Source organism: Eptatretus burgeri, chromosome 3, assembly GCF_056783735.1.
Source record: "Eptatretus burgeri isolate ZD-2024b chromosome 3, Ebu_testis_v1, whole genome shotgun sequence".
NCBI classification, from domain to species: Eukaryota; Metazoa; Chordata; class Myxini; order Myxiniformes; family Myxinidae; genus Eptatretus; species Eptatretus burgeri.
In genome coordinates, this window is record NC_140963.1 from 18,243,997 (window position 1) to 18,270,192 (window position 26,196).

Here is a 26,196-nt window from a genome sequence, read left to right on the forward strand (position 1 = left end):
CCTTTCGGTTATCAATGTTAACACTCCGACAGTTAACAGTAAGTTGATGGAAAGCCTTGTTACCGGATATCGCCCCCTCTGAACCTGAATGGAAATCGATGTATTACACACCCACAACAAAAAGGTCAGGTGATCTACAATGGAGACTTGTTCATGAGACATTACCAACAAACATTTTTTGTAAACCGTGTAGATGGTACTGTGTCGGTTCTCTGTCCCTTCTCTAACACCACTGAAGATGTGTTTCATGGGTTTGTTGATTGTACATGATTGTGTGCTCTTTTTCTTCTACTGAAGAACGTATTCCATCGAGTAAATGTTCGGTTCTCCCTCCGGGATTTTATTTTTGGGCGCGGAGTCGCTTCGGCAGATGAAAAGTTAATTTTGTTTTTTAATTATGTATTGTCAGAGGCTAAACTAGCAATTTACTTGTCGAGAAAGGCAAAAATCGAAGGAAAACCACCAGAGCAATGTCATGTGATCCTGTATTTTCAATCCCTGGTTTCAACAAGGCTAAAACTGGAATTCAATTACTATAGTAATAATGCAAATATTAATGCATTTGTTGAAAATTGGTGTGTTGGAAAAATGTCTAAGGTTAATGAGAATGAATTAGAAATGTGTGTGTAATTTCCTTCTCTGTATTGTATGTCTTTTGGACTACGATAGTGTTCTTTTTCCTTTTGTTTTGTTTTACTTGATGGATTTCTCTAAGTCTAATGTATTATTTTTAAAACTTACAATTGGAGCATCCGTTTGTATAAATTCTCTTGTTGTTAATGCTCATCGATTACTTTGAAATGAATTGTTTTCTTCTTTTTTCCATTCTTGGAGATTATCCTTTCCTTTTTTTGTGTGGGTTTATTGAAAAACTTTGTTGTATTGAATTTTTTAAAATCTTTTTTATACATTCTTTTGTAAAAAGAACCTAAAAGTCAAGTGTGTCTCTCTGTCTCTCTGTCTCTCTGTCTCTCTGTCTCTCTGTCTCTCTGTCTCTCTGTCTCTCTGTCTCTCTGTCTCTCTGTCTCTGTCTCTCTCGCCAGACATGAATATCACTGCCAAGGTTAATGAATCTCTCTGTGACCTCAACATGCTCACCACAAACAGGTACAGACAGGACAGCAGCATCCAGTATGTCATTGAAAGCCTGGATCTTGCTTTTGACCAGGAAACCCGTAATCCCAGCGGCTCCGACTCCTCATTCAGCACCGCGAGGGCCCCCAAAAGGATATCTAAAGTCTCTGCAAAGATTACTATATCATCTGCGAAATCAAGGTCAGATCTTTACATTCCCAAATGATACACCGCAGTTTGAGCTCTCTGACATCCTCCCCAGATTCCAGTCCACACAAGCACTGAAAAGTGTGGGGCCAGTACATACCCCTGACAAACTCCAGTAACAAATGGAAATTTTTAGGAGATGTTGTCACCACATCTCACAGCACATTCAGTGCCAGAGTGAAGTTCAGACATCAGCTTGATCAGTTTTTGTGGTACCCCACAAAAACCAAGAATCCTCCAGAGGGCATCCAAAGCCCTCTTCACTGGATTCACTGGATCAAACGCTTTGCAGAGATCAACATCGGCTTCGAGCAGCCCCTGCTGAAACTCTCATCTGCGTTTCGTGAGGACCCTAAGGACAAGGATACAGTCAATCATTGACCTCTTTGGTGTAAAGCCTGACTGCTCTGGACGCTGGTGCTCAAGCAGATGGTGGTGAACCCCATCAAGAATTATCTGAGCAAAGACCTTTCTGGGCACTGAGAGCAGCGTCACCCCTCGGTAGTTGTTGCAGTCTTGGCGATCACCCTTCCTTTTCCAGAGAGGGACAACAAGGCCCCTCTTCCAGTCAGTTGGGATTGAGCCTGTGTCCAAAATAAAGCCAGAACTGCATGCAACGACACAAGTTCAGCATTTCCAGCATCCTTGAGAAGTTCCGCATCGATGCCACAGATCCCAGGAGCTTTGCCCCATTTCAACCGGTTCACCGCAGCCTGTGGTTCCACAAATGGTGGATCACAGTTGATTGGATGGGCAGCAATCGGGATAGTAACACCAACATCCAACTCAACAGCTGGTGGATCAGCCTGGTACAGCTGCTCAAAGTAACCAGCTCAGCAGGCCTTCACTTCGGATTCCTCTGTCAAGAGCCCACCATCCAAAGCTCTCACTGCAGTACACCGATGGATGGGCTTGGAGGAATGCAATGTGTGAATTCCCCTGTAAGCAGGATGAGAATCACTTGACCACAGGTGATGCTCTACCCCCTCTCTAATTCCTCGCACGTCGGCCTTCTTGTTCACCTTCAGCGCACGTACAGTTTTACACCTCAGCTTTGCCATTAAGCCTGGCCCTGCGGCACTTGTCAATTGTATCCAGCGTCCCTTGAGAGACTAAATTCTTTTTTGCCATGCGGTGAGTTCCAAGACATCCACAGGCAACATCAAGGATAGTGGTCTTGAAGGCACTCCACAACTCTTCAGGATTCCCCAAAGCACACAGACCCCCCCCCCCCAAGTGTCCACTCAGCCTGTTCGCAAACTTCTCAGCTACCCTCTCATCCTTGAGCTTGCCATCATCCAGCCGAGGCTGGGATGGTACCATTCTCCTGGATTGAAGCTGCAATTTCAGAGTTGCTACAACAAGCCTTTGGTTGGTATTGAGGAATTGAGCACTCCGGTGGACCTTGCAGTTCTGGATCATCCTCCAGTGACCATCGAAGAGCACATGGTTGATCTCCTTTGCCACACCACCCGTGTTGGAATACGAAGTCCAGTGATGAGCCTGTGGGCGCTGAAACTATGAACCAGCCACCCTAAGCCCATGACTTCTTGCTCAGTCAAGGAACTTAGTGCTATTCAGGTTCAGTTCTTGACCCATGGGGACCAACACATGTCTCATAACCATCCTTATCAGTTCCAGTCGATGCACTGAAATCCCCCAAGACTATAAGAGTATCTCGCCTGGGGCACAGATCAACCACAGACTTGAGCGTGGCATAAAATGCGTCCTTCACGGTAAGATCGCTCACCACAGTCGGAGCATCTACAGAGACCAGGGAAAGGACACCCAAGGAGTGACAAATCCTTAGTTTCATAATACACTCGTTGACCGGCGTTGGCTCTTTATCATTGGAGTCAGCTTATTGGACATGGCTACAGTAACTTCTTTGGCATGGTAACCATCAGAGCGACCATTGCAATAGTTGGTGGAACCACTCGCTATGATCTCACCACTACTCGGTCTCCGAACCTCAGAGTGCTGTAATACCGATGTTAAAACGCTGGAGCTCAGATGATAACAGATAGGTGATCATCCTCTCTTAGGGATGGGACATTGCAGGCACCTACCCCAAGGGACCGCCTTATGTTAAGCCAAGGAGACAGCTGTCTGGTGGACGACACATCAGCACCACCTCGACACACACGACCGCAATCCAACCCGGGAAGGTTACCCAGTGTTTTTTCTTCTGAAGAGTCGGGGGCGGGGTCTTGAAGGCTTTGCCCCAATCCTGTCGTCTGGTGAGCTGCCCTGCGAAGGGCAGCTGCACAGGACGTACTCCCACGGAGTTGGTTTTCAGTGTCTTTGCGTTTTTAGTATGTTTTACGGTTGCCGGAGTGCAAATTCTGCCGCCAACGTTCCTAAGAAAAAAAAAAAAGTAACCCAACTGCAGGGGGACGTCTGCAGACACAGTTGGACACTAGATATGGATGGCCATTGGCTCACAAGGAGCTCCTCCACCCTATTGAGTCTCCACTCACAAAATTAATTGGTTTCATATATGGCATGTAGATGTTCTTATATCATTGTGAGAAGGAATATTCTGGACTGGTGGGGGAATTTTGTTGCAGTCACATTTTTTTTTTTTTTTGGGGGGGGGGATGTCATTTGAAGCATCAATAGGTGTCAAAAAAATTGGTATTTTGTGTACAACCCCCAATTGGACAGATACATTGATCTGTAAAGCAAATCAATTTATGTTTACTGAAGTTCACAAACTTTTTACACATTCCATTTCCTCACACTTTACTACACATTGATGCCTGACTGTCTCCTTCCCGAGCCTTCCTTTCTCTCTGTATCCCTCTCCCTTTCTCGAAGATCCCATCAAGCTTATCTGCTCTGCCATCTTCTGTAATACTCAGATGTTTATCCGGCCTCGAACTTTATCCTTTTGACAACTCGAGCCAAACACCAACTAAACAAACGAGAGGGTTCATAGAACACCTTACCCTGCACAGTTGTGAGAAAAAAGGATGTCGGAAGGGTTTGTGTTTTTTTGTTTGTTTTTAAACTCTTGCTTTGCGTTTCCAGGCACGATGCAGATTTCCTACGAGCCGTAATCTCGATATTCTCCAATGCTGAGTGCGAGCTGTAAATTTGGTTGGTCGAGATTGCGTAAAATGTCATCGTATTTTGTCCCAAGTACTGCTAAGCTGGAGGTGTTTGGAAGTGACAAGAAGCCGAGTTGTGTTCTTCAGTGTTCAAATATACAATTCAGTTTAAATAAATAAAACGTTTTAAAGGCTTTATGAAAAAAAAAAACTACTTTATTAGGAAGTTTACCACTGTTGATGTACCATCTCATTTAACTGAAAACCCTCTGTTTGGCAGCATTGGAGTGTTTAATAACCAAGAGCAGTTGAGCTACCTGTGCAAAGTGAGACTACGTTTCCCATATGACGATGTGGTTTTAACCAAGGTCGCCCCAGATCAAATCCATCCTGTGCCTGGTCGCCTCCATCCTCACTTGAGCGGATGATTGCATTCTGCCATTTTGTCCTGGGGTTGTCCCACTTTTCCACCAACCTGGGGGATGTCCTGGACGTTGAAGGTGAATGCCGTCTGCCGGCATTAGTTGGTGGATGTTAAAGATCCCACGGTGTCGTTCACGAAGAGTCGGCGAACTATCGCCGGCACCGTAAACAAATTACAAATTCCTGTCCCAACTACCTATTTTAGTGTCAGCCCTGGCCATCTGGTTCGTGAAAGACTTGGGCCAAAAAAGTTCCTGTAGTCATTAAACTTTTTATTTATTTATTTATTTTTTTTTTACGATTCTTTACTTATTTTAAAGATGAAGAAAACTTATTTATCCACATCTTGGATGCTGTTGTGAATTTTTCTTTATCAAGATTACAATTGGCATGTTTGGCTGCAATGTGAGTGTGCATTTTTGTTTTTTTTAAACAAGTTTAGATAAAAGGATTTAAAAGCACACTCGCGTGTTATATCCAGTGGGGGAAATGTATGCAATATATAGATGTATATAAATATTTTTTTTTGTAGAGGAGACATACAAGGATGGGGATGATAAACTAACTAGACATCCGATTCTAGTCAATGCTAATCGGGGTTAAAAAAAAAAATTGCCAAACAACAATTAACATGTAACTGATGGATAATTACCTCCCTCCCCCGAGTCTTTTTCTTAAGTATATTTTATACATTCAAGTATATTTTTCTTAAGTGTATATGTAAAAAAAAAATATATATGTATATGTATATATATATATATATATATATATATATATATATATATATATATATATATATATATATATATATATACTTTTTTGATTATTATTATTATTTTTTCATTATCTCTTCTCTATCTCTCCCTTTCACCCTTTCTTCCTTTTTCTCTCGCACACCCCCTCCCGCCCCCCCTTTCCTGCAGTATAGCAACTTTTGGTAAGACGTAGCTCTCCCTTGCTCTTCCTCTTCCTCGCTTCCCCTCCTTCCTTCCTCGTCTCTCAACCCCCCCCCCCCAAATACCCCCGTCAGCGTAGCGACGGGTTGTATTTGCTCGTGGGGAATGTGTGGTTTATTTATTTATTTTTTATTTTAATGGCATCATCGGTGCCTTCATTATGACGGCATAATTCCACATGTAGAACTCTACATCTGATCAGTATAAAAAAAAAAAATTGGAGGATCATCTCGGGATAAAATGGTCCACAGAAAAAAAAATGATGACATTGGTCATGTGATTCAGCAGCCATATTGTTAAAAACTGAATGAATAAATAAACTTTCAAAAATCTTCTCTGAAGTGGCTGAACAGATTGAGGTGAAACGTTACATGTATGACTGCCTATCCATGAGGAACAAAAGCTTCACTCGTATGATGTCATCGGTCCCATGGTTTGGCAGCCATATTGGATTGGATAATGATTTTAAAAAAACGTCAGGGCCAGGTGTCCAATCAAAGCGGGACGTCTTGATACCCGGTCATCACTGCCAGCAGTTATAAAGGGGCAGTTCTAATTATGTCTCTTATTAATTACATCACATACAGGTGTACAAACGCCACACAAAACAAGTCCCGGTGAGGGTCTGCAATCTCTGATTGCTCTTTTTCTTCTGTACTTTGTTCCATCCATTTTCCCTTCTATCTTGACAAGTGCGCCAGTCCCTCCTGATAAGAAACGTCCCCATAGCACGACGTTGCCACCACCATGCTTCACAGTGGGGATGGTGTTCTTTGGATGATGTGCTGTGTTGGGTTTGCGCCAAACGCAATGTTTTGCATTTAGTCCAAAAAGTTGCATCTTGGTTTTCAGACCACAAAACTTTTTGCCACATGTCTTGAGAATCTCTGGAGTGGTTTTTAAAAATTATTATTATTTATTTTTTTTTAAATATATTTTTTCATTCCTCAAACAGGACACAAGGTGGGCCTTTTTGAGTAATGCCTTCCTTCTTGCCACCCTACCATACAGGCGAGACTTGTGCAGTGCTTGGGATATTGTTACATGCACACAGTGACCAGTCTTTGCTATAAAGGCATGTAGTTTTCAAACTTGCCACTGGCCTTTTGGTGGCCTCTCTGATCAGTCTCCTCCTTGCTTGGTCATCGAGTTTGGAGCGATGGCCTGATCTAGGCAATGTCTTGGTGGTACCATACGCCTTCCACTTCTTAATGATTGTCTTGACTGTGCTCCAAGGGATAATCAACGCTTGTGAAATATTTTTTATACCCATCCCCTGCTCTGTTCCTTTCCACAACTTTATCCCGGAGGTCTTTTGAAAGCTCCTTGGTGCTCATGGTTGAGTCTTTGCTGTGAAATGCACTATCCAGCAGAGACAACTGACAGGAACAGCTGATTTTATTCTGAAATAATGAGAATTACTGCAATTTAACACAGGTGGAGGCCAATTAACTTGGTGTGTGATGTTGAAGGTGATTGGTCACACCTGAGCTAATTTACAATTGTTATAAGAGGAGTGGACACTTATCCAACCAAGATATTCTAGTTTTGTTTTTTAAATTAATTTTCTGAAATTTGTACAATTTGGTTTTTTTTTACTTGGAAGTTGTGGGTTACGATGTGTAAATTAAGGCAGGAAAAGTCTGATTTAAATCCAGGCGAGAAGGCAACAAAAGGGGAAAATTTTGAAAGGGGGTGCAGACTTTCTTTCGGCACTGTGTGTACACGCAGAAGATTGCCTTATTTAATGGACTGGGATCAACTGAAAGATTGAATTCTTGTGGTGTTGATGCAGCACAGGCAAAAATGGTCCAAATGGTCTCCTCCAGCATCAAATTTCCTTGCGTGTAACTTTTGAAACGCACGATACTTGTCAAGGTTTCGTTCTCATAATTATAACGTCTTGATCAATAGTCTTTTAAAACTATAGTCCATCTCTTGTGCCATACGTTTATTGAGGGCACTTGACTGTGCAGTATGTTTTACCTCCACATGTTGAAAATACCCAATTTTGTTTGCTTTGTAGTTTGAAGTTTGTCATTTATTTATTTATTTATTTTCTTGCTTGCTAACGGAGTGGTTAACAATTGCCCAACACCTTTTCTACTGTTAATCTGTTTTGAAAGTGATAGCAATTGCTTCATTCTGTCCTTTGGGCCAAACTGTCATGGGAGATTAGCCTGCGGTTTCTATTCTCTGCCTGCGGTCACATGTGATGAAGATAGCACCTATACACGCCCGACAGCGTTCCAAAGTGATGTAATGCGCAATGGCACAGCACGGTCTGCTTCGGATGGGTGATGAGAAGAGGGTCATGTTATTCGATGAGTTATCCTTTTGTACAACTGTACAAGTGTTGAAGTAAGTTAAAGACTAGTTTGTCCATTTTTGGTTATTCCTTTTGAAGATTTAGGTCTGCGATAGAATAGTGATGGATGGTTTAATGTTTGCCTTTAGTCCTGCTGTGTATTTGCTCAATGGCTCCAGTTTTCTTTCCATATTTATAAATATTCTTTGACAAAATTCCAGTCACGGAATCGTCATTTATCTATTTCAAAATATTTGTCAAGAGACAAACTGAACTCGTTTTCGTACATGTATATAATTATTTATATGTAATTATAATCACCATCAATGGGATGATTTGATTAAATGATTATTTTAATATTCATGAGTAATGGAATTGACAAGTATGGAATGTTTTACTTGGTAATTTTGGTTTGTTTGGAGAACTTTTTGAATGTTCTTTGACTTTTTCACCTTCCATTTCCCTTGAAGAAAATGCAGAAATTGTGTGAACAGCCATGTAGCCCTGAAATATTGTCCTCGAGTTCCTGTAAGGTCCTGGGTTTTGTGCGTTTTTCATAATCTCATCCTTTTTTTTTTCATGATTCGACACTGAAGTCTCAGAAATCTGCAGTTCATGGGATCACCATTTACATGGTCTCTTCGGGGAGCGCATGACGTCCTCCCTGGACAGCCGCAATGTTTACTGCAGTTCACCGACCTCGGACAACCTGGCCTTTTTGTATCTGCCACTGAACTAGTCTGTCGGAATGTTGTCACCCATCTCCTTATGGCCTTGTCTGTTGGCGCTGTTCTCGCATCACGTGATACAAAACGTAAACTGTTTACCTGGTGGAGGTATGCCCCCCCCCCCCACTGAGTGCTGTTCTCCTATGAATACTATAGTAGTTATGGTTATTTAATGTGTGTGTTGTGGGCCTATACTTAACACCTCAAGAAGTTTTCTGTGATCATCATTTTGGTCTTCAATGTGATACAATGACCATTCCATTGTTTGTTTGTTTGTTTGTTTGTTTGTTAATCATTCAGTGTAGCTTGTGCTAATTTCCCTAATGACCCTCAATTCTGCACCCCCATCCAAGCTTCAATCAGGGAGGCCGCACACCTACGCTCACCCCCTCTTGCTGCCCTTGTGTACATATGCATGTAGTTAAGTTTGAGCTCACGGCTGCGCATTCCGTTCATCTTCTGAAAATCCCCATTTTGTTCAAAGGTTGAAGTGCATGCTTCCCTGTGCACCAATTTTGAAGTTAACAAAGTCAAACTTTCATATCATTAACAAAAATTAAAAGTCAAAATGTTGGCATGACGATAACCAGCCCACACCTCTGTGATCATGGAGAATGTCCCGTCCCGACGTCAAATTTCACCCGGCATGCACGCTGGCGGTACCATAAAAAAAAACAAAATAATCCCATTTGTTCATGTTCTTCCTGATTCAGCTTTGAGCTCATTGTACGTACCGACGTGATTTGTAGAGACCACATGTGGCATTTGTACGAAGGATGTATTCTGGAATGAGAGAACATGGAAACCTGGAAAAGGGTGTGCTCTGCTTGGTGCGTGTGGAAGAACAACCACAGCTCAGAATGCTGTATCTGTTCTCGTGAAACCTTCCCAAATTCTACAGTTAACTCTTTTGTTTGGACAAAACACATTGAGATCCAAGCTATTCATGGGTGGTGGGGATTTTTAACCGTGTGGTGGCTGCTCCAAGCTTTTTGTATGGTGGTGAGAACAGAGTACTATTGCTGCAAGTCTCTCCGATGACCCAAGCCTGTACTGGCCTCCTTGCATTGGCACCACCATAGCTTGAAGTGAGGATCCAAGATGCTAGCTGTGAGGAAGGTATCCTTGTTCTCATAGGCACACGGCCTCTTATTTTGTGAATCCTGAGGGCAACGACTAACTTGTAGTTGTAGTGACTCGACTAGACATATAACTTCCAGTTGACATAAATTGACTCATTTGATGGACAACAAAATTGAATGATAGTGTTTTGGCCCTCCACCAAATCTGTAGTCGTAAAAGGAGAAAGGTTGTGAGTCACGTCCTGCAGAATGTTCCACTCGTACTTGAGATGCTGCCAATCGAGCTGTTCCCTTTTCTCTTGTGAAATGGTTAATGAGAGGGCGGACACTCTGGACTTCGATCAGAACACCTGTCAGTGGTTTCAGCTCAGTGCAGTTTCTGCTCGTACAGACTGGCACCGCGGCACGTATACAAAATGATGCGACCTGTCTTTGCCAACAGTTTGTTGATTGCCCGAACCTCCTTTTAAACCATCAATCATCACCAGTTGAAAGTTGGGTGCAAAGCAAGGATCATGTTGTGAGGGAGTAATGTCAGACTATCGCTCGTAACCCACCGTGTCAAGACCGTTTCCTCCATCGGCGTGACATTCTGTCTGTCCGAACCACGATCGCGACCAGTCTTTGAAGCATGGAAAGGAAAATCCTCTGATCATCTTTGCTCATCTTGCCAACGGCTGCCTCAAAGCGAGCAACTGTTTCGTCGTACTGTTAAGTCATCCTCTCCGCTGTACGCAGACCATGGGAATGATTGCATGCAAACAAAATGGTCTGAAGAGTCCAGAGAATGTTTCACTTTTGTTGTGGGATTGTGATGGAACAACGTCAAAATATGTCATGATGGTAATCTTTAAGAGGATTGTGACGTCATAATGTGGTGTCATTCCTCCCTTGCTTGGTTGTTGTTGTTTTTTTTGGAGATTTCGTCCCTCTTTTTACATTTTTCTTAAAATGTTTTTTCTTCTTCTTTATTTTGAAATTGTATTTAAAAAAAAAAAAAATAAATAAACTTTACATAAATGTAATAACCCAGGAAGAGGGATTTAATTTTACAAAACAACAAATACAGTCACTCGTGTTCAAAAATGTACAGTTTACCTATTGTGTTGAGGATATTGATTGCTCATACCTTTTGGATTAAATAAATAGTATTACAGGATTGTGCAGCGGGAGCGCACTTACTTTTGAGCTCTCGGGTCTGGGTAAAATTTACAGCCCCACTCTAAACAAATTGATGCTTGTGCTTCAGCTATCTCTCTCATCGAGTACCATAGAGTTGGGTTTGGTGAAGTGGGTCATCTTTTTCAACTTGCTCCTAATTGCTGTTAGAAAATTCTCGCTGGAGCCAAGTCCGTTTGTAACTCTATTTTAACACAACGCCGAGGCTCCAGAAACTTTTGGAGAGTTCCTAACGTTGTCCTCGATCGCCAGTCAGTGCCCTTTTTAAATGGTCCCGAAGTGTTTTCCTCCCCCATTGATGAAGCAGAGATCTTTGCTGAGCGTTTCACGACAAACTTCACACTCGATGACCCAAATCGATTGCTGCCGACTTGTCCCTCCCATGTGGACATCAATATATCCTCTGTCATTATCACTCTTCAGAGTTGGGAAAGTCATCCAAGGCCTGGACATTTCAAAAGCTACTGAACCAGATCATGTCCCTTCAATTGGCCTGAAGATGTGCTTGCCAGAATTGTCCCCGATTCTCTCAAAACTGTATAACCTATACCTATCAAAGTCTGTTTGCCCACCTTGCTGGAAGTTGGCTTCGGTTGTACCTGCATTTAAAAATGCAGGCTCTGGGGAGAAATCTGATCCATTCAACTATCAGCCGTTCAGCCTCCTTCCCATTATGAGCGAAGCATTTGAATGCCTTATCAATCAGCAGCTTATGACCTTCCTTGAAGACCGCCATGTTCTTCATGCACTATGTGAGGACAGATGATTTCCCCTGACAGAAATCCATCTGCCAAGCACCCTCTCCTCGTATGACCTGCTGACCGAGCAGTTTGCCAGAGTGTAGCCGTGGCCGTGTACAGGTACTTGCTTGGAGCCAGAAGAGAGAGGGTTGGATTCCAGTGTGGGGACCAGTGCACTAGGCACCACTCTAAAGAGCGTGGTCATGCCAGGGGGCAAAGGTGGTACTACAGTGAACGCCCCAACACTTGTTGCAGTGGAAAACACACACACACACGCACACGCACACACGCACACCTCCACTCACTACCTCCCCCCACTTTTTTTTTCTCACATTTTCTTACTCCACACTCGATCACTCATCTCTCCATCAACTCCCCTCAATCCCTCGACGCTCGTTTACCCCTCCCCACCTTCTTTTGTGCCATTCCTCCCTGTTCTCATTGATACAGTTAAGTGGTGCTTATTTACAGATCAAAAAAAGTAAAAACTCTTTTCAAAATGAACCCTCAGCATGGTTAATGCACATTACATTTGGTTAAGAAAATTTCTCTGTCAACTTGAAGATAGTAATGTAGGGCAGGTAGCCAAATAATTAGACCATGTTGAACTGGTTTTGCTGTTTTACAGATGAAAATCCTTACTTGGATTGTTTTTTTTCTTTTTTTCCCCCTTTTATTCTTCAGATAAAATTAAATAAATGGAAAGATTGAACATGGCATCCTTCCAACGAAATTTGCTTCATTTTGGATTTGTTTGCATGGATTGGTACCTTTTTTTTGTGACGTCACTGCATGCTCTTGTTGAGAGTTAAATGTTTGATTTGATCATCATGTGGACATTGAAAACTTTTTTTTTTTTGGATCAGCTCTGCAGTTATGATTCTGTGTTGATGAAACTGTCCTGTAATTGTTTTCCAGGTGGAACGGTGAAAGCAGTAGCTCAAGAACATGGATAACACTGCGTGTAAGTGTCATCTTGAGGGCATTTGTTTGTACATGTGATGATTTATTTTATACTCGGAAACCCTGACCTTGTCCTCTCTAATATTGCATCATCCTTCCCCCATTTTCTACTGTTGAAGCATGTGTTGTAATTTTTATGGCAGAATTTATCGGTTGTGATTGAGCACTGGCCTATGTGGTGGAAGACTTTTTTTTTTTCTTAAGTCCTTGGTTGTGATGACAGCACAAGGAAAAGTGAATGGGAATCTTTGGAATCTGAGATTTAGGATTCATGGAAATCAGATTTACTGAATTAAACTAACTATGGCTGCAACGAGATAATGATACTAACCACGGCCGCCACAAGCTAATTACACTAACCACGGCCACCACTAGCTAATTTTACGAACAGGTAGGTAATGGTAACTAAGAACCAGACTTCTGTCATCCATGGATATTTCTCGTGTTCCTTTGTTCTCGTGAGTCTGATTTTCATTCAGGACATGATAATGTTGGTTAACCATTATGAAATTTCCACCTTTTCATCCAAATGCTGAGAATTGTGTTTAAAGGATGATTTGAATTGCATTTTGTGCTTGCAACGACACGTTCAAATTGCCTGGCGAGCCAGACTGATCTCGCACACGCACACACACACACGCACACTCATTTAGCATTCATACATCATTTTGAAAGTCCTGTGTTATTAGGACCAAAGTTTTTTTTTTTTTTTTTTTTTTTTTTTTTTTTAATGTATGTTGTCCTTTAAAAATTTTTTTTTTATTTTATATAAGAGATAAAAGCAATTTATTTTGTGCAAAAGGAAAAGTGGGGTGGAGGATGGGAGTCAGGGAAGGGAGAGAAGGAGAGCTTTGAGAAACAGGATAATGGAAAAGAACTGGAATAATAGAGGGAGGTGAAGGAGTCGTCGGTTATTTCAGGATCTGACCTTTGTGTTGGCCGGAGATGCAAGGCATGAAGCTTGTTATCCATACGTACACAGATACTCGTGCAGGCTGGTTCTGTCGAGCACTTCTCTCGTCTTTTGTCTTTATTCTGTCTCATCATCACTCCTACATGTCCACCTTCCCCCGTATAGCTGACCGTAGGACAGAGTTATCAGCACTGCCTCCACGGAGCAATGCTCTCTATTAGGTACAACTATTTCTGCCAACTCCGTGCTGAACGAATCGGGCCCAAGCATCTCGATGGCGATGGAGAGGGGGGAGGCTAGCTTGAGTTGTGGGGTTTATAATCATATAATGGAGGGGAGAAAATGGGTACGCATCGCCTTGTGAGACAGACTCGTAGCTTATTGGTCCAAACTTCATCTTTCAGCGAGATCATGATCCAAACCACTCGGTTGAAATAACTCAAACCTATTTGCAAAAGAAAGAGGAGTCATTCACTGCTCAGAATTCCCCCCTCAAAGCCTAGATCTCTATATCATTGAAGCTGTGTGGGACTATTTTGACAAAGAAAAAGGAAAAAAGAATCCCAGCAACTTCGATGATCTTTGGAAGAAGCGTGGAACACCATTCCACAAGTATCCCGAGAAGAACTTCAATGGCTTTGAAGGAAGAGAGTGGACAAACTCACGATTAGTTTATCCATAGAGCATACAAAATGCAGTGTGCAGCATTAATGCTGCCGGTTCAAGTACAGGTACCTAGTTTTGAGCCATCTGTGCTTGCGCTCCAACAAGACTGATGCAGTGAAAGTGAAATACTGTCGTACCCCGCGTATTTGCGGGTCATAAAGTGTGACCACCACCTACATCCGCGCTTTTCGTATTCGTGTGTTCAGGACTGGTCTGCTATATACACCTGAGAAATTGGAAATCAGCCAACATCACAGTTGATGCGGTAAAAGGTGCAAAAACGGATCCCCTTAACCACAGCCCAATTTGCTTGCTGTACTTCCAATCATCAGCAAGGTCATGGAATCAATCATCACAGTTGACAAATCATTCCTTTTCTCCAACGGCCTCATCTCTGATCATCAATTCGGATTCACACATGGTCACTCCACCTTGGACATGCAGCTTCTACTCTCCCAACAATGGTGGAGGCCCTCAATATCAGACGTGAGATCATGGCCGTCTCTCTGAACATGTCTCGAGCTTTTGATACAGTCTGGCATTCTGCCTTGCTCTCCAAAATGTCTGCCTATGAAATCCACCGCCAACTCCACTCTCGTAGACAACATGTGGCTCTCAACGGAACCCTTTCATCTCCTCTCCCTGTCAAGGCTGGAGGACCAACACAGTGTTCTAGGCCCCCATATTATTCCTAATCTTCATCAATGATCTCACTGACTCACTGAAAAATCCTCTTTCTCTCTTTGCTGATGACTCCATCCTCTGCTGTGACATCTCTCATCCTTCTGACAGACAGACAGACAGCAGCGTCTCCCCTATCCTCAGACCTTTTCAAAATCACAAACTGGTAAAACACAACTTTGTTTACCAATTCTGTTTACCAAAAACAAAACAAAACCAATGCTCCGACATTTGTGGCATTTATCGGGAACGTATCCCCCGTGAGTAGCAGGGTCTGTGTCAGTATTGAAGTTTGTTCGAGCAAGTAACGTGACACCATTTGTTTAACGATTTAAACACTTTCAAGGCATGAACAAATTAAACATCTATTTACCGGTGAACAGTTCATTTTGTTTGTTTTATTTTTGATTAACTTAATTTTTTTTATTTCTTTTTTTTAATATCTCCCCTTTTACTCTCCCTTTGATCACTTTTGACATGCTTGCTTTATCCAGAACACCAAAGTTGGTTAAACCTTTGTAATTTAGTTCAATGTTTCTTGTATCCGCTGTTCTTTGACAGTTGAAGAGGAGCATGATTCCAAGAATGAGCCAACACAATATGAAGCCATCCGGACCTCTTCCAGCGAACATTTGGAAGGGAATACCAATGAAAATGGAGATGAAGAAAATGAAAAGATTGAAATTCCCAATGTGGATAAGGTTGTCCGGAGGGAGATGGGGAACTGAAAACGGGCCGACCTCGATGCTCACGTGCACTTGTTACTTTTTTATGCTTGCTTATTCAAAGTGTTTTTCCCCTGTTTTATTTTTTTTTTTAATACAGCCTGGATTTAGCTTCAGGAAGCTGTGGGCTTTCACAGGACCTGGCTTTCTCATGAGCATTGCTTACCTGGACCCGGGGAACATCGAGTCTGACCTGCAGTCAGGAGCCTTGGCTGGTTTTAAGGTGAGCATATCTCGTGGTTTTAAGGTCATTTCGTGCTGTTTATAAGCAATCTTCAAGCCCATTACTCACCCTGATGATGTGTCTCAGATTTTTAATAGTGCCAATGTTCCAGCTTGTACAGATTAAAGGACGTGAACAACCACCCTACGAGTTCCTAGCACAGATACGAGTATACAAAGCATTCCCTGCATCCCAACTGGCACCACTAATGAGAACCAACTGCTCTACAGTGTCTTTTCACACAGAGCCATATACTTATGTTCTTTACATTGCGAGGTGAATCAGAATATGCAAAAGTTGTATTGATCATGTAGTAATTGGTGCATTTAGGTTTCCACTGGAATTCATTCATAGTTACAGGTAATTATGTAGGTTTAGTCAATTCAATTGATGCATAACTAAAAGCGGATATATATATATATATATATATATATATATATATATGCTTTATGGAGCACAAATGTAATATAGGATGAATATCCATGTGCGAGGGGTGCCTTACGTACTTGTAGATCTGTACCATCCATCCATACTCTGTGCAGAGCGTTGGTGCTGCCGAAGCAGTCTCCTTGGCTATTGGGAACAATCCTGGATGTGTCGCCACTCCGACAAAGGATACCAGCAAGTTAGTGGTCATTTTGCCGACCTCGGAAGGATGACAGGCAGAGTCAACCCCACCTGGTATTAATTTAACAGCCGAGGGGGATTTGAACTCAGGATCCTAGGATCCCAAGCCAACCACCCTAACCATTAAGCCAACACCAGGCATAGATCTGTACCGCTTGTCTCTGTTCTGTATGGTGCAGCTTACCAACTCTTCCGAAAACACCAAGGTTCTACGTACTGGCACTTGTGCAATAGTCTTCGGGTTCCACATGCAGTGTACGTTTATCACTTGTTTGTTAAGTAAATAAAATTTGTGCTTCGTATCGTCGGCACCCGACTAACTCCAATTTTGGGGCATCATCATCATCATCATCATCATCATCATCATCATCATCAGCAGCTATTTTCAATCCACTGCCGGACGAAAGCCTCAGCGAGTTAACATGTTGCTCTGTTTCTTTCTTTGCTGTTCCAATTGACTCTCCCCCAATATTTGTCTATTTCATCCCTTCATCTTTGATGTGGCCTTCCCCTGTTCCTGTTTGCCATCCATATAATAAGTCTCCATGTTATTGATATTGTTGTCCACCTGTTACCTGACCGAATGTGTCCTGCCAATATCTATTTCCAGAGATTGATTATTTCTAAGATATCCTGAGTTTTGGTTTGTTTTCTGACTCATTTATCTGTCTTTCTATCCCTGTACGGAATAACGAACATATTTCGTTCCACATTGTATTGTCCGACTTAACTTTTTCTCCATTTTTGTTAACAGCCAGGTCTCTGCCCTGCAGACGATAATTGGAGTAATTCACTGATTGAAAACTTTCCTTTTTCAGACATGTTGGTGAGCTACCTCTCATGATGTAACTGAGTTTTCCACGTTGTCACCATCCAAGTTTGAGTCTTCTCTTTGTTTCTTGTTCTTGATTCTTTTCCTTGAGGCTAAAGCTTTGCCTTAGTTACGTGTATTCTTCTCCTTCTTCGATTTGGTTTACATTTATTATGATTTCTCCATCATGTTCAAAGGGGGTTTATTAATAAATTTGGGTAGTGAGTCATAAATAAACTGTTAACCCTTTGAACCCTGAGCTCCTTGGACTTTCAGCTCCCCCCACCCTGGGCTCCCTGGAGAAAAATCCGGCCGCTCGGGTTTATGTAGGTTTGAATGGCAGCTGGTAAAACGGCCACTAGGATTCGAATGGTTTAGTAGTTAGGAAATGCCACGAGGCCTGATTGCTTCTTCAAGTGTAAATTTTTATTTGTTGGCAATCTGCACTCATGGTATGGCTTGTCTGGTCATCAAAGGTTTTCTGTCCATCATCTCATGGGTTTGGTTATAGCCTGGTGTTGGCTTGATGGTTATGGTGGCTGTCTTGGAATCCTAGGGTCGTGAGTTTGAGCTATGATTTCTCCGGTGTGTACCCCGGTCAGAATAGGTACACCGTATCCCTGCGTGTCGTAAGAGGCGACTAAAAGGGTTGGCGTCAGGAAGGGCATCCGGCCATAAAAACATCGCCTCAAAAGGAAACCATGATGAGTACGACTGATGGGCAGGGTACAGCCCGAAGTACCCCATGGGGGTCCTCACCCCCTCTCGTTAAAACTCAAGGTGGGGAACCCGATCGAAGCAAGGGAGGAAATTTTTCCATTTATGATGACCAATCGTCTGATGCCCCACGTGGAGATCGGTTTCTGAGGTTTGGTACATGGAATGTAGGGACAATGACAGGGAGATCTGGAGAAGTGGTTGAAACATTGGTCAGAAGAAGAGTGGACATATGTTGTGTGCAGGAGACACGGTGGAAGGGAAGTGGTGTGAGAATGGTGAAGGGAAGGCAAGGACAGAAGTATAAAAGTTTATGTGACAAGGGTGCCCGGAAGGCATGCATGGTGTTGGTGTCATGTTTTCTGAGGAGTTTGTAGACAGTGTAGTGAGTGTGACTAGAGTGAGTGAAAGGTTGATGATGGTGAGAATTGTGATCGGAAATCTCTTGGTGAACATCATCTCGGGATATGCCCCGCAGGTCGGTCGAAGCGATGAAGAGAAGAACATGTTCTGGTGTGCGATGGAGAAGTTGATGGAAAATGTGAAAGATGAGGAAGTTGTTGTGGTTGAAGGAGACTTGAATGGACATGTGGGAAGGAGTCCAGACGGTTTTGAGGGAGTCCATGGGGGTTATGGATATGGTGTGAGAAATGGAGAAGGTGAAAGGATCTTGGAGTTTGCTGATGGAGCTGATTTGTTGATTTGTAATACTCAATTCCAGAAATCGGATAATAAGCTTATTACATACACGTCACGTGGGTTGACGACAACCATTGACTACCTGATGGTGCGTCAGCGAGATAGGGGAAACCTCTGGTACACAAAGGTGATTCCAGGGGAGGGGACTGTTTCGCAGCACCACCTGGTTGTCTGTGATATAAGGGTGAAAGATGCAAGGAGAATTCAGCGAGTGAAGTACCAACCGAGGATGAAGGTGTGGAGGTTGAAAGAGGTGACAGTGAAGGAAGCATTAAGAGAGAGGCTGAGTATGGTTGAGGATGATGTGGTTGGATGTCAATGAAAGATAGTCTATTGGGAGCCGTTGGTGAGGTATGTGGATGGACAAAAGGACCACGGAGGCACTCGGAAAACATGGTGGTGGGATGATGAAGTTGGAAAGACGATTGAAGAGAAGAGGAAGAAGTTCAAGGAATGGCAAAAGGCGAAGGATACGGTGGAAGAAGAGGCAATGCATGAAAGCTATAAGGAAGCCAAGAAGGCTGCAAAGAAAGAGGTTGCAAAGGCGCAGGAGGCCCATAGGAAAATGTTCGGAGAACGCTTGGATTCGGAGGAGGGTAAGAGAGCGGTATTCAGGATCGCAAAACAGATAGCGAGAGAGATTTGATGTGACGGGGGTGAGTTGTTTGAAGGATGAAGTGGGACAAATCGTTGTGGATTCAGATGGAATTAAAGGAAGATGGAAGAGATATATGGAAAGGCTGTTGAATGTAGAAAATGAATGGGATAGAAACATCGAGAGTAACCCGGTTTTAGGACCAGCAGAGAAGATAACTGAGAAGGAAGTTGAGGAAGCTATGAGAGCAATGAAGAGTAGAAAAGCAGGAGGGCCGACAGGAGTTGTGGGAGATATGTTGAAGGCAGCGGGAAGTTGGGGCGTGAAGAGAATGACAGATCTGTAATCTGGTGGTGAAAGAAGGCCGCATTCCAATGGATTGGGAACTGAGTACCCTCGTCCCTCTGTACAAGGGGAAAGGTGACCCTCTGGACTGTGGCTCCTATAGAGCAATAAAGTTATTGGAGCATGGAATGAAGGTATTGGAGAAGAGGATAAGGAAGAAGGTAAAGATTGACGAAATGCAGTTTGGATTTATGCCAGGAAGAGGAACGACAGATGCAATTTTTATTGTAAGGCAGTTGCAGGAGAAGTACATGGAGAAGAGGAAGAAGTTGCTTTTGGGTTTGTTGATCTGGAGAAAGCATTTGATAGGGTCCCACGCGAAGTAATGACATGGGCATTGAGGAAGTTAGAAGTGGAGGAATGGTTGATCAGAGTAGTGATGGCCATGTACGAGAGAGCACGCACAGCTATAAGGACGAAGGACGGGAACAGTGGTGAGTTTGAGATGAGGGTCGGAGTGCACCAGGGGTCGGTACTAAGTCCACTTCTATTTGTAGTTGTGATGGAGGTGCTGGCTCGGAGGGTAAAGGAGGGTTTACCGTGGGAGCTGCTGTATGCAGATGATCTGGTGTTGATTGCAGAGAGTATGGATGGACTGAAGGAGAAGATGAACAAGTGGAAGGAATGTATGGAGGCAAAAGGTTTGAAGGTGAATATCGGAAAGACGAAGGTGATGGCAAGTGGTAAAGCATGTGGCGAGGTGGAAAGGACTGGGAAGTGGCCGTGTGCTGTGTGCAGGAAGGGTGTCGGAGTGAACTCCATTCAGTGTACAATGTGTGCTGAATGGGTTCATCGAAAATGTAGTGGGGTGAGAGGGTCATTAACCAGTGTGGCAGCTACATTCAAGTGTAAGGTGTGCATCGAGGGAGCAGCAGATGAAGGAATTGTTGAGTTGGATCTTGGAGATGGTGTGAAGCTGGAAGGTGTGAAAACATTTTGCTATCTCGGAGACATGCTGAATGGAGAAGGTGGATCAGACTCTTCGACGGTTGCTAGAGTGAGATGTGCATGGAAGAAGTTTCGGGAACTGAGTGGCGTGCTGACGAAGAGGGGAGTGTCGTTGAAGCTGAAGGGAAAGGTGTATGCTACATATGTGAGGAGTACGATGATTTATGGGAGTGAGACATGGGTACTGAACATGGAGCAGCAACAAAGGCTGGAAAGGGTGGAAATGCGAATGGTTCGGTGGATGTGTGGAGTATCGTTGAGAGAGAGGAAGACAAATGATGACTTGCGGAAGATGATGGGAATAGAGTCTGTGATGGAGGTTGTGAAGAGAAACAGGTTGAGATGGTTGGGTCATGTGTTGAGGAAGGATGAAAGTGACTGGGTGAGAGGAGTGTTGGAAATGAGTGTAGTGGGAAGTAGAGGACGGGGAAGACCGAGAAAAACTTGGCTAAATGTGGTGGAAGAGGAAATGTGGGCAAGGGGATGACGAAGGGGAGATGCAGAAAACAGGGTAAAGTGGAGAAGATTGTCATGGGGCTCGCAAGGCTAACCCCCGCTTTAGTGGGGAAAATGGTGTGTGTGTGTGTGTGTGTGTGTGTGTGTGTGTGTGTGTGTGTGTGTGTGTGTGTGTGTGTGTGTGTGTGTGTGTGTGTGTGTGTGTGTGTGTGTGTGTGTGAGCCCCGTTGGCCACTGAATTAACACCGGGGGGTTGACTCAGCCTATCATCCTTCTGAGGTCGACAAAATGAGTACCAGTTGTACTGGTCCCGGTGTATGCCCCGGTTAGAATAGGTGTACCATATCCCTGTGTGTCGTAAGAGGTGACTCGGATTGGCGTCAGGAAGGCATCCAGCCATAAAAACATCGCCTCAAGAAGGGAACCATGATTGCATGGACCCACAAAAAGCTAACCCCTGCTCAGCAGGGAAAAATGGCTGTAATAAGGTCTCATGGGTTTGATTGTTTGTGATGAGAGCTGTCTCTCTCAGATTTTTGCAACTTCTGTGGTTCTCAAATGGTCTCTGCCTCTGTGGCTGTTCCTGTTGCTTCTGTTTGCTCTTTATCCTTATTGGGCCATTCCACCTGAGATGGTTGCACCTTTCCGATTGCCTGTTTCACCTGGGATGTTTGCACCTTAGATTTGCGGCAGGTATGGTACAAGTACTTGTGCTGCCTAATTTACTTTTCCTGTTCTCATTTGGCGTCGACTGCCATCTTGCCTGCTCATGGGTGGATGGAGTTAGGAGGTTTGTGTTAGCTGCTAATTGTGGCTCTGTGCTAAAGGTGTTTGGCATGCTTTTATTACCCCATGCACGCAAAGCGAAAAGCGGGGGTTAAGCAATTGCTTCGTGTCCATCTGCTTTCCTGTCTACAAACGTTTGTTTATGATCGAGGAACAACTTATCTATCTATATATTACTAAAACTCTCATCTTGTATGTATGTATGTATGTATGTATGTTCCCAAAATACAGGCAAAACGATACATGATAGCGCAAAAATTTTTTGGCCCACCTTACCCACCATTCGCCTGCGGTGTGCAGTACCAAGTTTCGTTCAAATCGGACAACGAAAAAATTATTAAAAAATCAATTCCCGATTCAGTCAAGTCCTCTTCGGGAGAATTTGATCAATGGAAACAACCTCAGCGATATAGTTCGCTGGAGATATCTTTCTTTCTTTTTTTTTTTTTTTTCTTGAAATGATTTTTTTCATCAACCGCTGTCACAACGGGACCCCAATGGGTTCACGGGTCGTATTGTTTAAAATAAATGTTATATTTTGAACGCCAATCAGAAAACAAACCTGCCGTTTTGCAGTAATTAACCTCCGCCATCTTCGAAGATGGATGGAGGTTACTGTTTTCACCCCTTTCTGCTTGTTTGTGAACAGTATTACGGAAAAACTCCTCGACGGATTTCCACGAAACTTGGTGGGGGGGGGGTTAGGTATGGTCCAAGGATCATGCCATTAAATTTTGGACTTGGATTTTGTTCAAAAAAAAAAAAAAATTGTTATAGGAAAAAAAACTTTTTTTTTTGCATTTCTTCATGTTTTAAGTGATTTCCAACCTCCCCCCCCAATTTCCCCCCCCCCCCCCAAAAAATAGAGAATTTTTTTTTTGCATTTCTACGTTTTAAGTGATTTCCAACCCCGCCCCCCCCCCCAAAAAAAAAAAAGAAGAGAAAATATTTTTTTTTTTTTGCATTTCTACATGTTTTAAGTGATTTCCAACCCCCCAAAAAAGTGTTACCCCCCAAAAAATAATTGTTAGAGGGAAATTTTTTTTTTTGCATTTATACATATTTTAAGTGATTTCCAACCCCCCCAAAAAAAATTGTTTGAGAAAATTGTTTTTTGCATTTTTACATGTTTTAAGTGATTTCCAACCCCCCCAAAAAAATTGTTACCCTCCCCCCCCAAAAAGAACTTTTTTGCATTTCTACATGTTTTTAGTGATTTCCAACCCCCCAAAAAATTTAGAGAAAAAAATTTTTGCAACTTTTTTTCAACAAAATTGATTTTTTTTTTTTTTTTTTTTTTTTTTTTTTTGCATTTCTACATGTTTTAAGTGATTTCCAACCGACCCCCAAAAAATTTTTTTGCAACTTTTTTTTCAACAAAATTTCGATTTCTACATGTTTTAAGTGATTTCCAACCCCCCCCCCCAAAAAAAAATGTTGGAGAAAAGAACTATAACTGTCAGCACTGTTGACATCATATTTAATGAATAAGATATAAGGTTCACTTGAGTGACCCAGCAGTATTGGCGGCGGAGGTTTTGCACTCTCCCAAGTGCTCCCCCTCTAGTTTGTGTCTGGATTTGTCCCGATCACACGCGGGCAGAGAGAAGCGAGATAATTTATTTACTCTGTCTGCCTGTCTGGCAGTCAAACAAAATTGAAAATAATTCCAAACAGGAAACTTACTGTTTTTAAGGATGTCATAAAGGACACAAACAACAGGCATGAAGAACTTGTATAACGCGTTAGATTGGGTGATTTAATGGACACTATTCTGGAATTAATTTATTATACGACTTTTAAAATCTTTATTTTATTTAAATTGAATTGCATACAATACTTGAACACTGCAGAACACAAATCCACCTTCGTTGCACTTCCGAGAACCTCCAGTTTTGCAGTACTTGGACACGTTAAATAAGGCCGGTGTACAAGACTTTCACTTGTGCTGTTTCAAAAAAGTTTTTTTTTTTTTTTTAAACTATATTTGAAATCATTATTTTATTTAAATTGAAGTATATACTTGAACACTGCAGAGTATCATGTTCTATGAACTCGTGTTCCTCATGTCATTGAGCAAACTGTTCTCAAACCCATGGACCATGTGAACTTGTGTGCATTGTCCTCTGTAAAAGCTGGTGGGTTTAATCCACCGACTGAGCAGGACATTGCCAGCTATTTTAGCTTGAGTTTCAAAATATTTTCCAGTTGAAAAAGATCGCTTTTGCAATTTATATGTTTGGTAACAAAAAAAATGGTTAATGCACTGATTTTGTGAACATTCACGTGATCATTTGAACCCGTTGGGGAGTCATGGGACATTGTCACTTTGTTGATGACCACGTGCTCGAGGGATGCTGCCATTATGAACAGGCCATCGATTGGTGTAATATTTTTGCAATACTCTTTTCGCTTGCAGTAAACCTGTCTTAAATTGCTTAAATTTCCATCATATTGAAAGTGATACAAAGGTTTTTGGTGTTCTGCCAGACTCAAAATGCTTTTTCATAGCCGTTTGAGAGCAGTAATTTACTGTACAAGTTGATTATTATGACCTCCGCCACTGAAGGTGAAGGAGGTTATGTTTTCACCCCTCTGTCTGATCAACGATGGCCAGATTTCTAAACTCCTCAATTTTCATCCAATTGACTTGAAATTTGAAGAGGATTTATATTTCAGGTCACTGAATTCAACCTGCCAAATATTTTTGAGGTCAACATGGACCAAAAGCTCAACATGGGCCCAACGTCAACAACCAAGGTGGTATTTCTAAACTCACTTTTCATCCAATTGACTTGAAATTTAAAGAGGAGTTGCATATTTGGTCATTGAATTCAACCACCAATTATTTTTGAAGTCAAATTTGTTTTATGAATTTTGCAAGTATTGTGCTCTGCACGATGTCTTGTTTGTTTTTTTGTATATATTGTCAAGGCTCATAAGAGAGCTAATGCACAACAAAGGGAGGGGAGGGGGGGGCAGGAGATAAGATGGGCGGGAGAGGGAAGGGTAAAACATTGGGGAGCAGAGACATTAGGAGATCTGTGGGAGAGATGGGGCGGGGAACACGGGGTATACAAGATAGACACTGCAGGGACTTTCAGGACTTTACATGACAGAGAACTTTTGGGAAGGAAGGTAGGGAATTTGAAGGAGGTGGGTTTGGCGTGGATTAGCGAAGCTAAGCGATGGTGGTGAACAGCTGTTTTGAAGGTCTGGAGGGAAGAATGGGGTTAAAGAAAGTGGGAGTTTATTCCAAAGGTGGGGGAAAAGAGGAATGAAAGAGTGAAGGTGAGCAGTGATTCGTGATTTTGGCAGTTTCACCAGAGGGGGGTTGTTGGCGGACCTTGAGCGCCCTGCGGAAAGATGGGGGGGGGCATGTCGCAGACAGAGCAGGGGCGGGGGGGGTGGCGGGGCGGGGCGAGACCGGAGACGAGATTGTGGAAGACAGAAAGACCACCGACCTGCCTGTGGTGAGAGAGTGAGAGGCCCAAAGACTCAGCCCCATCACGGTAGATACCAATGATCCTAAATGCCTTGGTTGCCACAGCGTGAAGCCGAGAAAGGTGAGAGGCAGGAGCACCAGCCCAGAGGGGAGTACAGTACTCCATCAGGCTGCAGACGAAAGCTTTGTATATGGTCAGGAGCTCAGGTGGGCCGAGGAAGGACTTTGCACAACGCACGATGCCTAGTCGGCGACTGGCTTTGGAGACGAAGTTGGAAATGTGGCTTTCCCAGGAAAGGTCATGGCAGACAGTGAGACCCAGAAGCTTGAATAAAAGGTCTTCTTTCAGAGGATTGTTGAGAAAGTAGATGGGTGGAGGGTGGAGGGTGGGGGGTGTTGGTTCCAATCTGTCCTTTCGGAGAGATGTTGTGAGAATGTAAGTTTTGTCAGGATTGAAAGACATGTTCCACGTGTTGGACCAGTTTGTGATTTTTATCCAGATCTTCAGGAAGTGAAGAAGCTCCTGCTTGCTGGTCTGAGGGATGACAGATGGTACGGCAGAGGGTGGAGTCATCAGCAAAGAGATAAAGAGTATTTTCCAGACAGTCGGAGGGAACATTGATGAAAACCAGAAAAACAGGGCCCAGAACGTTGCCTTGAGGAACTCCAGCCTGGACCGGAAGAGGGAATGAAAGAACTCCATTTAGGGCCACACGTTGACTGTGACAGGAGAGGAAGTCTGCGAGCCATGAGTGGAGATGGCCTTGGATACCATAGGAAGAGTTTGGTGGGTCGGGCAGGGTGCCAGACCGTGTCAAAAGCATGCGATATGTCAAGGGATATGGC

At 43.0% G+C, this 26,196-nt stretch overlaps 1 protein-coding gene across 4 annotated transcripts in view; it reads left to right on the plus strand.

Moving 5' to 3' along the window:
• Nucleotides 1–26,196, plus strand: part of LOC147029478 (natural resistance-associated macrophage protein 2-like) — a 166,682-nt gene that overhangs the window by 108,512 nt on the left and 31,974 nt on the right. For 2 of the 4 annotated variants that reach the window (XM_085872536.1, XM_085872534.1), the window contains exons 2-4: nucleotides 12,669–12,714; nucleotides 15,535–15,674; nucleotides 15,799–15,921. In XM_085872536.1, coding sequence (XP_085728662.1) covers nucleotides 12,699–12,714; nucleotides 15,535–15,674; nucleotides 15,799–15,921 — 279 coding nt within the window. In that variant the 5' untranslated portion in view covers nucleotides 12,669–12,698. Of the gene's footprint in view, nucleotides 1–7,985; nucleotides 8,075–10,303; nucleotides 10,562–12,668; nucleotides 12,715–15,534; nucleotides 15,675–15,798; nucleotides 15,922–26,196 lie in introns of those variants that run through there. The other 2 variants (XM_085872538.1, XM_085872537.1) reach the window with 2 other exon arrangements.